Source organism: Larus michahellis, chromosome 7 (assembly GCF_964199755.1).
Source record: "Larus michahellis chromosome 7, bLarMic1.1, whole genome shotgun sequence".
Taxonomy (NCBI): domain Eukaryota; kingdom Metazoa; phylum Chordata; class Aves; order Charadriiformes; family Laridae; genus Larus; species Larus michahellis.
Window position 1 is genome coordinate 34,538,248 of NC_133902.1, and position 13,964 is coordinate 34,552,211.

At 46.9% G+C, this 13,964-nt stretch overlaps 1 protein-coding gene across 4 annotated transcripts in view; it reads left to right on the plus strand.

The window, feature by feature from the left end:
* Window positions 1–7,958, plus strand: part of CHN1 (chimerin 1) — a 106,084-nt gene extending 98,126 nt beyond the window's left edge. For all 4 annotated transcript variants that reach the window (XM_074596006.1, XM_074596009.1, XM_074596007.1 and 1 more), the window contains 5 exons: window positions 680–853; window positions 1,560–1,637; window positions 2,800–2,937; window positions 3,966–4,071; window positions 7,022–7,958. In XM_074596006.1, coding sequence (XP_074452107.1) covers window positions 680–853; window positions 1,560–1,637; window positions 2,800–2,937; window positions 3,966–4,071; window positions 7,022–7,193 — 668 coding nt within the window. In that variant the 3' untranslated portion in view covers window positions 7,194–7,958. The remainder of the gene's footprint in view (window positions 1–679; window positions 854–1,559; window positions 1,638–2,799; window positions 2,938–3,965; window positions 4,072–7,021) is intronic.
* Window positions 7,959–13,964: the final 6,006 nt, after the last annotated feature.

Below are 13,964 nucleotides of genomic sequence, written 5' to 3' on the forward strand. Positions count from 1 at the left end.
AGTCCCCACCTTCGTCTCAGCCAGGAGGTGTCTCATGCCACAGTCCGACGCTACACTACTTTACAACTGTGTTAGGAAATTCGCAGCAGCTTGGGAAGGAAGTTTAGATCGTGATAGCAAAATACAGAACAGTGGTGAGGAACATAATTGACCCTTAGATCCTGGTTCAAAAAAACATAGGGGAAGTTTGTCACTTTGTGTTAAATCTTCCAGGGATAGAAGAAATGTCTTGGGTAGAAAAATCTGTCTTACTTCAAGTCTGTCCCTGCCTCGTGCATTTGACGGTTAAGAGGTCTCCACAGAAGTAATAGAGCAGGGTGAGTTTAGATTAGGCATTAGGAAGAAGTTCTTTACAATGAGGGTGGTGATGAAACACTGGCACAGGTTGCCCAGAGAGGTGGTGGAGGCCCCATCCCTGGAGACATTCGAGGCCAGGCTTGATGAGGCTCTGAGCGACCTGATCTAGTTGAAGATGTCCCTGCTTACTGCAGGGGGGTTGGACTAGGTGGCCTTTAGAGGTCCCTTCCAAGCCAGCACATTCTATGATTCTGTTCTATGATTCTAGTAGTTGCCAGATGAGGTCAGATCCTGCAGGAGCCATGCGTACTCCGCAGTACTGACCTTGGGATACACGCTTTCACCAAACACCAGCCTAATTGTCTTCTCGTTTTTCTCTCAGATTGTGGTTTAAATGTGCACAAGCAGTGTTCCAAGATGGTCCCAAATGACTGCAAGCCAGACCTGAAGCATGTCAAAAAAGTGTACAGCTGTGACCTTACGACGCTAGTAAAAGCACACTTCACCAAGAGACCAATGGTAGTAGACATGTGCATTAGGGAAATTGAATCCAGAGGTAAGGCGTAGTTAATGGCCTTCGGTCGCTTTACTGATAATCCGTTTAGATTGATCTGGGTCATCTGGGTTTCTGCTGAATGTATGATTGCTCCAAACAGATTTGCACGAGACATTTTATGACTGCCAATTACCCTGCACAGCTAATATTCTACTTTGCATTATTTCATGGTTCATAGCCGTTTGTAATTTTTATAGATTCTGCCAGAAATTGCTTAATGGACGATTACTGCTTTATAGTTATATATTGGCACCTATCTTTGCAGTAATATTTTTATTTAAAAAATTAAGTGAATGTGCTAAAAAAAGACGGTTAGTATCGAAGAGTTTCCTCTTGCTAGTTCCCTTAGCCCACACTGAGCATCCTCTTCTAGAATTGGAGTATTTGTTTTCTTTCTGAAATAATGAACATCAAGTATGCTAATCTCGGTTATTTTTAAATTGGTCGTAATTGGTTTACTATGTTTCTTCAGCTCTGAAATCATTTGTATAAACATCATTTAGTGCTGATATGACAAGGCAGCTGATGCAAGGGTCAGGGTTAAAAGGCCAGGATAAGATATCGTTCTGAAAGAAAAGCCTGATAAGGCTTTTAAACCATGCCTGCTTTTTCTGCCTTAGATGAAGCACCTGGCAAAGGAAGAACTGGGTGGAAAGAAACTGTAAAATTAAGACTAATTTTAATCTTGTTAAAACGTTCGTTGCAGGTCTTAATTCCGAAGGACTGTACAGAGTCTCAGGATTTAGTGATCTTATTGAAGATGTCAAAATGGCATTTGACAGAGGTACGGTCTTTCCTGCGTGCCGGCTGTATTAAATATACAGGATTTTTCTGTGCCGTTCCTGTCTCGTCTCATGCTCTGCTGCATCAGTGCGCTGGAGGAGTCCGGCGGCTCTGCCGGCAGAAGGGGAGTCTCCCCATCAGAAAAAGCCTTATCAGCTTCACTTTGGCCTTTATCACCAAAATCTCCTTTTCTCCTTCCATCAGTATCTGTGCCTCGGTAATGATGTGCGTAGGAAAGGACGAAGCTTTCTGAACTACTGCCCTAGTTTGCGGGAAAAACTACGCTCAGGGGGATGGGGGAGGGATAGAGGGCAAGCGGTGAAGCGCCTTAAGAGGGCTGTGCAACTTAAATCCATCTTTCTGGATGAAAGCTCCAAAATAATAAGATGAATACAATAGCGCAAACCAAGTTTGAATTACTACAGTCTAAAAGAAGGTCAGTGAGAACAAACTCTTCTCTCTGAGAAAAGGCAGTGGGAAAATTAAAGGCTTTCCAGCTGCAGTCCCCCTATCCCAGTAGAAATGAAGGCCAAAAATCCATGCTGGAAACTCTCTCTCCTGTTTTTCCGGAGGACTGGACCTATTCAGACAACATCTGCCTCCTCTGCAGCGTTAGCAGGGTGGGGGTGCGCTGGAGAAGCCAAGTTCTGGATCTGTGTCCGCCGCGGTCAGGAGTAGGTAGTACGCTGTGGCTAAATGGTGAACACGTGTTTTTCCTATAAAATGAGGAGGCTGTGGACCAAGTTGGTTTTCTTTCTTTTACGTTTTTTCCCCGGACACCCCTGATTTCTCATTCAGTGCTGACAAACGTGTTGTTTGGCAACGCAGTGTGTTCAGAAATAGCTAAACTTCCACACGTTTCTACAAGATAGATACTGCTAGATCAGGCAGCGGGTTTTTTCCCCCCCAAAAAAAACCCTGTATTTTTTTGTAATCATTTGAAACGAAGAAAGGATAGGTTTCTTTATAAAATGCTCGAGGTTTTCACCCCGAAACGATGAACTTCCCAGCCCAGTAATTCTGTTTTCCTTATAAAAGCCAAAATCTGTAGTTGTGTCCCTTTTAATAATGTTTGCTTAAGCAAGTTATTATTTTTCTTATGAATTCTGTTCCACATCTGTTTACGCTTCCAAGGCTTTAATGTCAGTGTCTTCTCCACACAGATGGGGAAAAAGCTGATATTTCTGTGAATATGTATGAAGATATCAATATTATCACTGGTGCACTTAAACTGTACTTCAGGGATTTGCCAATTCCGCTCATCACGTATGATGCCTACCCAAAGTTTATAGAGTCTGCAAGTAAGTATGACGTGTTTTCCTCCTAGTTTTCATTCTCATCCCTTCCTTCTCCTTTTTTTTGCAGTACTTGCCTATTGATTTACTAGCTGTCCCATCAGCTCTTACCCTGCGTGCCCTATTTAGTAAGGATTGCAGGAGGAAATATGCACTGCACGTTACGGGGTGCTACGTGACCATGGACACATTTTTCTTTGCCTTTGTCACCAGGAATGCTTCCTTTTCATCACACGTGATGGATTACGTTGCTTTTTATGTCTTGCATGAATCCCTAGTACTTGCCTGTAACATTTAAAGTCAGTTGGGTTTGTGTTGCCAGAAAGAAGGTAATTTATGAAAACGTTTAGAAATAAGATAATAAGCCATTTGTTTCCAGAGGCGTCCATTCGGAGTGTTTTTAGAAGCTGATAAGCGCTCGTCCTAAGGCCACCTTCGAGGGTGACCTTGCAGACGGCGAGTCTGCAAGCGCAGGGGTTAAGCCCAGCTGGAACATCTCTCCCAAGCATCCTGGCTGCCTGGAGCATCTCTGCGATGTAGCAGTCACACCAGGCACACCTGGAAAGGTGTGAGGGGGCCATGGGTAGAAAACACAGGCCAGATGCTGGGCTTATCGCTCCTCCGGAGAAGGCTTTTTTCCAAGTAGTACGGACACAGCCAAAGACGCTGATGGCAAAGTTCCCAGTACCTTCTGCTGTCCCAGGGTTGCACCTGTAGATTGTTTGTGCAAAACCACTCCCGTCAGTAAGGATTACGAAGGGATTTATTTTTTTTTAGTAGGCTGCAGGGAATCTTTTGGCGGAGTGCAGTTTGCTTTGGGGAGTTTTCTTTGTCCAGAACCAGTCACATCCCGACTGTGCTCCGAGCACTTCTCTCGACAGGCAAATCTTCCACTACGAGGTTTGGATAGGTCCTGGAAATCAGTAATCCAGCAGAGCTGTGAGACCCTGTCCCCTCTGCAGGCCACCAGTGTTGTCTTTCTGTGTGTGAATTCTGGCTGTACGCGTGGTGACAGTTGAACGTCTGCGTTTCAGAAACCACCGATCCGGATGAACAGCTGGAAATTCTCCATGAGGCGCTGAAACTGCTGCCACCTGCACACTGTGAAACGCTACGGTATCTCATGGCACATCTGAAGAGGTAGGGGGACTAGCTGGAGAGAACGCTAAGCCAAACTCATTTTTAGCAAAGTCCGTGTTGGGACCTGCGAAGAACTCCGGGCAAGGCCCACCAAATTCTGGAGACAGACTGTGGCAGGGAATGACAGTCTGCACAACAGCAAATACCCAAACACTGGTTTTTATCCCACTTACAGCACTCGGAAAGTGCTTGAAAAGAAATAAGTAGAAAACCCACAGTTTTGAAGCACAAAAGTCATCTGCCTAACAAATTTGCACTATATCTAGGGTTACAGTGAATATTTATGGTAAAAAAGCCTTTAGTCCCTCTGGAAGTAATAAATCACTCCCTGGGCAAGGAACTAATTCAGCTTAATGGCTACAGACTGGTATCTTTTTCTGCTGAGTCTCGTCTCCCCGGGTCATCCCTGACACCCTAAAAAAGATGGCACATACCAGGCTTGAGCTGCTGCCAATTAGGCACAGTGTTAATTGGCCCTCACTCACCTGGTAAGCTCTGCCAGTCATTCAGCGTGGAGCCCCTCGTTCCACCCGCCACCTTCTCGGAACCGTAGGAGCCTAAATCCTGTCTGAAGTTTCCCCTTCTCCCTGGGATAAGGTTGAAGTTGGTCAGTCGGCTGAAAAATTGTTAGAGAGGGGCCGACAGATGAATATCCCGTACAACAGCCCAGGTTCTCTTTCTTTCAGAAAAGCAGGGGAAAAAATCAACGTGGCGTGTTAGGGTATCCATTTTAGTTTCTCAAGTAACTTGAACTTATTGTCAATATATAAGAATCATTCCCTTTCCTTAGAAAAATACTTTATTTTAAGCTCCCTTCTGCTTTTTTCCTTCGATAGTTCTTCTACGAGTAGGAATATGTTGGCTCTGTGGAGCGCCTCGGGCAAAATTCAGCTACAGGGTTTCTGCCTGGTTTGCCCATTTATTTCAATGACATTTCTAATGGACGTTTTAGAACAGACGCAGGGATGAAAGACTCAGGAACAAAAAACCCACCCACCTTACTGCTTGTGAAGTGTGAAGTTCATTTTTTCTTACCCTTTTCTTACCTTCAACTGGAGTAGCTGCTGCTGCTCCAGTTAGCAAGATGCTTTTTCAGATGGTGTTTCTGGTGTAGGTGAACGATAAGGGAGAAGGGGGACAAAAATTCACTCACTTTTAAACTTCCTTTTAATGCATTTGCTAAAAAGAGCTGCGGTGCTCGGCAGGCTGTTGTCTTGCTGCTGAATTCAGGTAATCAGACACAGCTCCCTTATCGGGAATAATTACAAACACAAATAACTACAAGGCACAGCAGCTTGGAAACATCCGTCTGACCTGTTTCAAAATAAAAAATTAAGGCAGAAGGGAAAAAAAGGAAGAAAAATCTTGAATTTCTTTTATATATACACCAAAGCTTGGAAAGATCAGTCTGACTTGTTTCAAAATAAAAAAAATCAAGGCAGAAGGGGAAAAAACGGAAGAAAAATCTTGAATTTTTTTTATATATACACCAAAGGATTTATGCAATGCAAGATGCCGCAGTGGTGGAAAGAAAAATAATTTACCCAGATTCTTTCAGTTGCTGTACCTGGATTCTTAGTCATTTCTGAGAATCCTTAGGGATTCTTTAAACCATAGCGTGTATTAAAACATGTGCGTAATCTAACTCTGTTTCCTTGAGCGAGGCAGTTCACCGGGATAAACCGAGGCAGAAGCTCGGGCTTCGAGGCACGTCTGTGTCTGCTGCATCCGTGGCGGTGGGCAGCAGCCATGGGCCACGCCGTGTCGGGATCCCCGGGGCAGGGTGTCCTCCATCCCGCCACCACCGTGCGGGACCCAGTGTTGCCCGTGCTGAGGCAGGGCAGCGCGGGAGACCACAACCTGAAGAAACACCATCCCATGACCCTGGAGACCATCGCGGTTGGGCAGCAGTGACCCTTCTGGCATTTGCTGAGCAGAGGTGTTTCTGCAATAGCCCCGGCAGAGGATGCCTCTCCCGTACGCATAATTTTTGGGCAAATTACGTTTCTGGAGGTGGCCTGCGAACCTGCCCGCAGCTTTGAACGGGTCAGATTCCTGTGGAGTAGCAAAACGTGGCCTCCCCGCCTCCTCCTCCTCCTCTGCAGATGGGGACCAGGCGGCGGGAGGCGTCCCTGAGCCGGGGGCTCGGCTGCTCGGCAGCTGCTGAGGTCCCCAGAAGAGGGAAGGGTGGAAGGGGGCCCGTCAGAGCCCAGGTTTAATGACCTGCTTGGGCCGCCGTGCAAATGGGGTTACAGTGAGAGCCTGGTGCTTTCAAAGCCGTCCCAAAGTGATGATTCACTTTTTTTTTTTTTTTTTTTAGTACACACCACAGGACGTAATTTGTCTTGAAGAGGAACCAGGCGTCCATCCGGGCAGGGTTAGCCTGTAGTGCCTGGAGGCAGGGAATTCACGTGGGATGTGCTTCCCCGCCATGGCCGTCGTATGCCTGAGAGAGAGGGGAGCAGTGTGACCATGTGGGGTCATGCCACCAGGGGAACCTGGGCTGAATCCCACCTGGCTGGGCACAATGGCACGTCTCTAGTGGCCACAAAACTGCTCATGTACTAACAAACACCCTCTGCTCCCCATAGGAACGGCCTCCGAATGCTGCCGCTCTAAAGAGCCAAAGCAAAATTGTTCTGATGTGTCTGAATTCACCCCTTGTCCCCTTCCCTCGCCGCGGAGTTCCAGCCCCTCCTGCAAGTAAACGTGGGCCGTGTGCGTGGTGGGAGGACGGAGACATCCGATTCACTGCAAACATCGTTTGCACTCACTAATGAGGGTCCCACCCGACGCCTCCCAGTGTGTCCTGCTGGAAACAGCAGCCTCTGCTAGGCTTCGGGGGGAGGCACACATTTCATTTCCCGTCCACTTCCCCCAGTTTTCAAGCAGAGGCAAGCATAGTTTGGCACCGCAGGAATGCGAAAAACACTGTCCTTATTTTTCACAGAGTAACGCTCCATGAAAAGGAAAATCTGATGAGTGCAGAGAATCTGGGCATAGTTTTTGGACCAACTCTCATGAGAGCGCCAGAACTGGACGCGATGGCTGCGTTGAATGACATCCGTTATCAGAGACTTGTGGTGGAGATGCTTATAAAAAATGAAGACATTTTATTTTGAATATTTTGGGGGTTTTGTAATAAAAAAGGAAGCAACAGTGTTCTATGGATGAAGGAATATTTTAAAGTAATTTAATGGCTCTTGTCACTGAATTCCATATCTGCTAGAGCTTTCGATGTATTCAGGATAAAAATGAAGGAACTCTTTGTCGTTTCTGTAGTGCCATTCAGCTGATGTTGAAAAAGGTTAACACATACTTTCCAGTACTAGTAATCCTGGGTGTTTATCATGTTAAAATAAAAAAAATAAATAAAAAAGGCTGAAGCTATTGCATGATTTGCTCCCTGTTCTCCCTGTTCTGGTGAGACTCATTCCATGAAGAAAACAACTGAACTGGTGCGGCCTCTTTGTTCTGGATAGTTTGTGGTTGTAATTCAGCATGTTTCTCCGTGTAAACCTGTTGTGAATTTGCTTTTATGTTCTATGTAATTGGTTTCTGATACTAAAAAGAAAGCCGACTTACGTGAAATGGAGCCTCTGGCAGTTTATTGACGTTTCATATCATTCTCTGCCACTTCGGGGGCTGATTTCTCCTTGGGTTTCTTTCAGGTTTTTTTCATCATATAGTAATTTGTTTTTAACGGGAACAAAATGTGTACTTTAAATGTTACTTTAAGTAATTCTCCATGATGTTTATGGTGGTTGCAGTGAAATCTGCAATGCTGCGCAGTGTTCCTTTATTATTATTGCTATTTCAATTGTAATTTTGTATTTTTATCTGGCATGCATATATTAATTTATTAAATTTTGCTTTTAGAACTCTAACATTAAGCTATTTATTTTTACTTAATGAACATATTTCAAAAATACTGGGGTTTTTTCATTTTTTAAATTGTCACTTGAACGCTGAGCAACCTCTGACTTAAAAAGAAGCGAGTTAGACTTTTACCCGTTTTGACAAGACCATTCTGATCTAAATCCTTTGGAGCCTGACACTTCGCTGAGGTTCCCACAAACCTCTCTGTAGTGTGAAAATTTCTTTCTTCGTTATCCAAGATGCCTCTCAAGAATGCTTCAGGACTCTTAACCGAACCCAAACAGTGTTGTAAAGGCAGCTGCTGTTCCATATTTTTTATATATCTATATATATATATCTCTGTAGTTACCTGTGAACGAACTGGAGCTGCAGTTTACCGTTACACGGTTGTAGCTGCCCAGAGTAGATGGATCCAGCGCTGAATTCCGAACGCAAATACACCAAGAACACTTGGACCTGCCCTGCAAACCTTTCTTAGCTGCCTCCTGGGGTTCAACTGTGATGCCACGTGAAAGGAAAGTGCCCAAAACTTATAAACAATTTCTCTGTTCGCTCCGATAAAGCGATGCGTAAAAAAACCCACTTGTCGTCAGCCTGGCTGCGGCCCCCCTGGTGGAGACGCTCCATGCGTTGATGCTCTGACCCCAGGAGCGTGGCAGAACCGCCCATCCCAATGGAGTGCCTGTCCTTGGGTAGGTGCACGTGGAGTTTCACGCTGGTTTGCAGTCCTTGCGAGTGTTCATTTCTCCATTTCTACAGTTTCTGACCATAGAAAAGGGTGTAGCTAGCGAGTTTGGTTTGGTATTATGAGTAATTCCTGGCTCTAAACGCTCCTGGTGGGGTTTCTTGGGGCGCTGCCACCTCCGGGAGCGGCAGACGAGGCAGCGGCGTTGCTTGTGACCAAACGGTGTCTCCGTGTCACCCACCTGGCTCTCATTCTCTACTGCTCTGTGCATGGGAAAATACAAACATCAGAGAAGATCGATGGCAAACAGCACATCGATTCGATTCAAAACTTTCAAGGAATGCTTTGGAGCCTAATTATCTTGATGAAGAGTGGAAAATTCTAATTATCAAGGAAAGCAGAACCCCCTGGCACAAGGCAGAGTGGAGGAGCCGGGGGGTAAACGGGGATGGAAAAGAGGTGCCAGATGAAACAGCAGGTCCCGGAGAAATGTTGGAGCTGCCCTCGGGGGGGCAAGGGCGGGCAAAAGGGCCAGCTTGAAGGGCTGGCAATAAAAGCAGGGAAAAAGGAGTGAGCGAGTGTGGGACCTGCAGGGAAGAAAGGCATAATGAGATGCGAGGATCAGGGAGACGCTTTGGTTGGGCGCCAGCCCCAAAGAGGAGCAGCCAGGTGAGGCTGCTGGGGCAGCAGGGAGGTTTTGCCCTTTCCCTCCTCTCAGGCAGACAACACCATCCCGAGGAGGAGGAATAATCCCCCGGCAATTGCGAGCAGCTGTGCTGCCCTCCCGTCAGCAGCACGGAGCCTCCCTGCGTCCCACCCCTTCCCTCATGTCCCAGCCAAGAGAGGAGAGGGGAGGAGAAGGCAGCTCTCTCTGGCAGCTCTTCTGGAAGTGGGGAACGGAGGACTCCAGGAAGGAGAAGGTGCACGCTGGTAAGCTCGGCGAGTGCTGCTCCGGGCTGGGGGGCTGCTGGGGAGGCAGAGCAGGGGGAGGATTTAAGAGAATCTAAAGTATCATCCTTTTCTTCTCCCTCTCCCTCTATTTTTTAACCTTCTGTAGCACTAAAAGTTACTTCTAGCTGTAATTTGTGTATTAATTCGTGCACGTTATCACTTTATTTATCCCGATGAACTGACGCAGCTGGAAAACTGTGTATCTCCGACCACAGCCTTACCCCTGTCCCCCAGCCCAACAGCAATGGCCCATGTGCTCCCCAGCCACGTCTGCCTCGTGCTCTCCAGCAGCCGCATGTGTTCATGGATACCTTGCTCCAAGCCAGCGCCTAAACATACCGCGTTTCCCCCCGCCGCCTCAGCAGCACACGATGCATTTCCTCGCTCCACTGTTGCCTGACGGCCTTGTGCATCCCGGTGCTCAGCCCATCCATCGCTCCCGCCCTCCCTTCCAGGGTGCCTGGCAGGGACCCTGTGGCTCTGGCTGACCCTGTCTCTGCAGTCAGCTCCCTGCTGTGGCACTCTCCCATGGTTCTACTCCTAATGTCATCATGCCCGTCATCAGGAGATAGGGTTTTTTCTAAATAATGGTGGCGAGGTGTTTGCATTCCTTGTTACGTGCTTGTCCCTGACACCTAATGCCACCACAGCTAGCCGTGGCAAAAGCATCCTTTTCTCAAAGCACCTGGCAGGAGCTGACAGGGGACACGGCTGGAGGAGGGCATGGCTCTGCCTCGGCCGCCCTGGCTGTGGCGGTGGCACCGGTGTCCTTCGGCAGCGCGAGTGAGCCAGAGGAGCACTCGGCTTAACTCAGCAAAAGGCATCTGCTGTTCCCCATTGCTGCGCGAGCACACCTGAACCAGGTAGTCAAAGTCCCACTTCTAAAGCAGATCGTAGTAAATAGGAGTAATTAGGATAATTAAGTCATCCCCTTGTGTGATATATCCAGCTCCTCCGTCTCCGTGGAGCGCAGGTGGGTGCTGCTGACAGTGACGGCTGCTCTCCCTGCTGCACGGATGCTTTCGACTGCCTTTAGAATCGATGATGAAAGGTGCAAAGCTGGATCAGAGTCAGAGGGGGGGGGGGGGAAATCCCCAAAACAGCAAGCCTAGACTCTCTCTGGGGATAGTCAACCCCTGCGATGCATGCAGGGCAAACAGGGTTTGTTAGCTCCTACCAGGCACCGGTCTCCTGCTGGAGATGCCTTTTCTCCAGCAAAGTTTAACAAGTGACTTATGACTGTGGAAGTTCCTGCAGGAAAGGAGAAAACCTGAACGGGGACCCACTGCTGAGAGAAGGGCAGTGGGTTTGCTGCCCAACTGAAAAAAATAAAAATAGCAAACAAAAAAACCCCAAATCCCCCAGCTCAAGAAGCATAGTTTCTCTTTAACGCCTGCACGCCCCCTCCCCTGGGAGCTCCCTAATGAGTTACGGGAGCTGGGAGGTCAGGCAGCCGAGTCCCTGCCGGAATAAGTGCGATTTATTCTGTCCCGATCTCAAATTCTGATGAGATACGAAGGCAACTGCCCATGAAGTGACGATAAAACTTCGGAGTATGTTTAACGCCAGATAATCTCTGTTATTCAAATAATTAAGGCTGGCAGTGTCTGATAACCGCGCTGCCCACCCGACACGTGCAACCCTTGGAGTCAAATACCCGGGTTGTGTGTTGCGTTGGGAATGTGAGATGGAGGTCAATGAAATACTTGCCTGACTTTGAATCCCTGGAATCTGTATCCATTGGCTCTTTTTTTTTTTTTTTTTAATCTCTTTAACTTAATCATGATTTTCTATTAAGTATGTAGGCAAAACCCTTCATTTTACTCTTGTTTTTGTTACTGTGCTAACGAAACTCTGGTCTTTCCTGAGTGGTAACCGTTAAAGCAGGTAGCGCAGAAATAAGCGTTGTCTTTGCAGTAAATTTGATATTTCTTCTTGCTAACCAGGATGATAATTTGCTTGGGCATATAAGCAATTGTGTGATTTAAGCTACATTTATTCAAATTTTTAATTAAATGCAAAAAACTAGTATTTTTAGTATTTACGTTAGTTAGATGACAATACAATAAATAACATAGGCCTATAGAAACTAAAGGTTATGTGAGTTGATTTGTTCTCTAAACGAATTGATTTCCGCCACAAATGCATGTTATCTCCAGTTCAGGAGTTGACCTTACTGTCTCCAGTGCCACAGGCTGCGTGTCTGCAGCACAGCGTGGGGCTGGGCAGACACCGGGGCCACCTCGCTGGCAACATCTCGTCAAAAGACAGTTGGCCACAGTGGGGGGAAAAAAAAAAAAAGGGAAAGAAGGGATTAAACGGAGAAAAACCTTCTTCCTCAGACTTCTAAGGGAGAAATGAGGGGCACTGGCAGGAAGCACGAGTTGGTCGCAGTCAAGGAACTTGCACAGAGCATCATAGAATCGTTTTGGTTGGAAGAGACCTTTTAAGATCATCAAGTCCAACCGTTAACCTAGCACTGCCAAAACCATCACTAAACCCTATCTCCAAGCACTGTGTCTACCCGGCTTTTAAAAACATTCAGGGATGGTGCCTCACCCACTCCCCTGGGAAGCCTGTTCCAGTGCTTGGTAACCCTTACTGTGAAGAAATTCTTCCTAATATCCAGTCTAAACCCCCCCTGGCGCAACTTGAGGCCGTTTCCGCTTGTCCTGTCGCCTGTTCCTTGGGAGAAGAGACCGACCCCCACCTCTCTACACCTTCCTTTATGAGGTTGTATGTATGAGGGAAAGCAAGTCTTAAACGTGGCTAAAGGAAAGCAAAACTATTAAAAATTATGGAGGTAGTGAATAACTGTTAAAAATGCATGTCTAGTGAAAGTTAAATGTCAGAACTATTGGGGAAAAAAAGATATTTAGGACAGTGCTTGGGGCCATCATTAGGAGCTTTAGCATGACAAAGGGTGGAAAAAAAAAAAAAAATCTTGTGGCAATTTCAGGAAAGCTCCCGGTGGTGAATTAGCTCAGCAGCTTAGCACAGGGCTACTTGACCTCTCACCAGCCGGGCCGCAACTGCAGCTCAGTGGGAAAGATGTCCCAGCTCCCTGCCGGAGGGATGCGTCGGCATACCCAGCTCAGACTGGGGTGAGGGAAGCGAGCTGCCTTCTCAAACAAGAATGTGAACTTCTGCTCAGGCCAGACCAGCTAACAGGGTGGAAAAACCTGTTATTTGTGATTTTATGCAATACCAAATTTCTCCTGCCCTTCCCCTTCCGTCGGCAAAGGAAGAAGCAAAGGCTTCTAAAAGGCATAGATGATATCCTTGCTCTGTTCCTGACCTAATTTTTGCATGCTGATGAATGTTCTGCAATGTTTTTATTATAGCTATAATTATATTGCAATAAGGCGGGGGGGGACACCCAACATTTAGAGAACCTAGCAATCAAAGATTTCTTTTTTAGTCATGCAAAATTACTGCTTAGCAACTGCACATCGGCCCTCAGAAGCTTTATGTAATGTGAGAGAAGGAGGGTTAGGAGATGTGTCGTGGATTAAAGGGAATGCTGAGCAAACCGTGTACGGGAAGAGTGTCGTCTGCTGCAGCAGGAGCGTGAGTAGCCGGCAGAGGACACGTGCGGGAGAGCAGGGCGAGAGAAGCTGGGTGCGAGGCTTGTCATTGCACCCCCAGCTGACCCTCCCCAGCGTCCCCTCTCTGCGCACCCGGTCGGTTGGCCCTGTGGGCTCTGCATCCAACAGAGCCTGAGGAGCCCGGGCTGATGTGCCGAGAGGAAGAAGCCTTTCGTTGAGTGATCCAGCTCTTCAGTTCTTCAGCACGCTCTTCCTCTGCCTGTGGCCATGGGTGTTTCAGGTTATACCCTTGCGTGGACTGATTGTTCTTTCACGCTGGCCTGATTTGCTCTCCACGTGGTCTGGGCTGCACCACAGGGATGATCTTCTTGATGCCACCTTCTATATCTCAATTTGGACAGCACAATCCATGAACTTCTCCAATGCCTGTTGCTGGTTTTGTGGTCAGAGGACCGTTTTTTCTTATCTGATCCCTCCCAAGAGAGACATCAATAAGCTGCTCAAGGAATTTGTTTAAAAGCTTTTAGTTGGGTATCCTTTCCTATTTCTCATGTAAGTATTTTGTCTCAAGGACGTACGTAGCTCCTTGTATTACTCAGGTCGTTATCGCTATTCTGCCTCAGTGGATTGGAGCAAACGGTTCTCAGGCCTCTGGGAGCTTTTGATTAATGTATTTCCTGAGGCAATTAGGCATTGTTTTGAAAAATATATTTGGCAGCCAGCCAGGATTCATTTTCAAGCACTGTCGCCTGTAATTTTTGTTTCTTGCATTCAAACTCGAGGTTTGATAGTAAACCTATTTTCTTTTTGCCTCTTTTTTCCATGCCTTA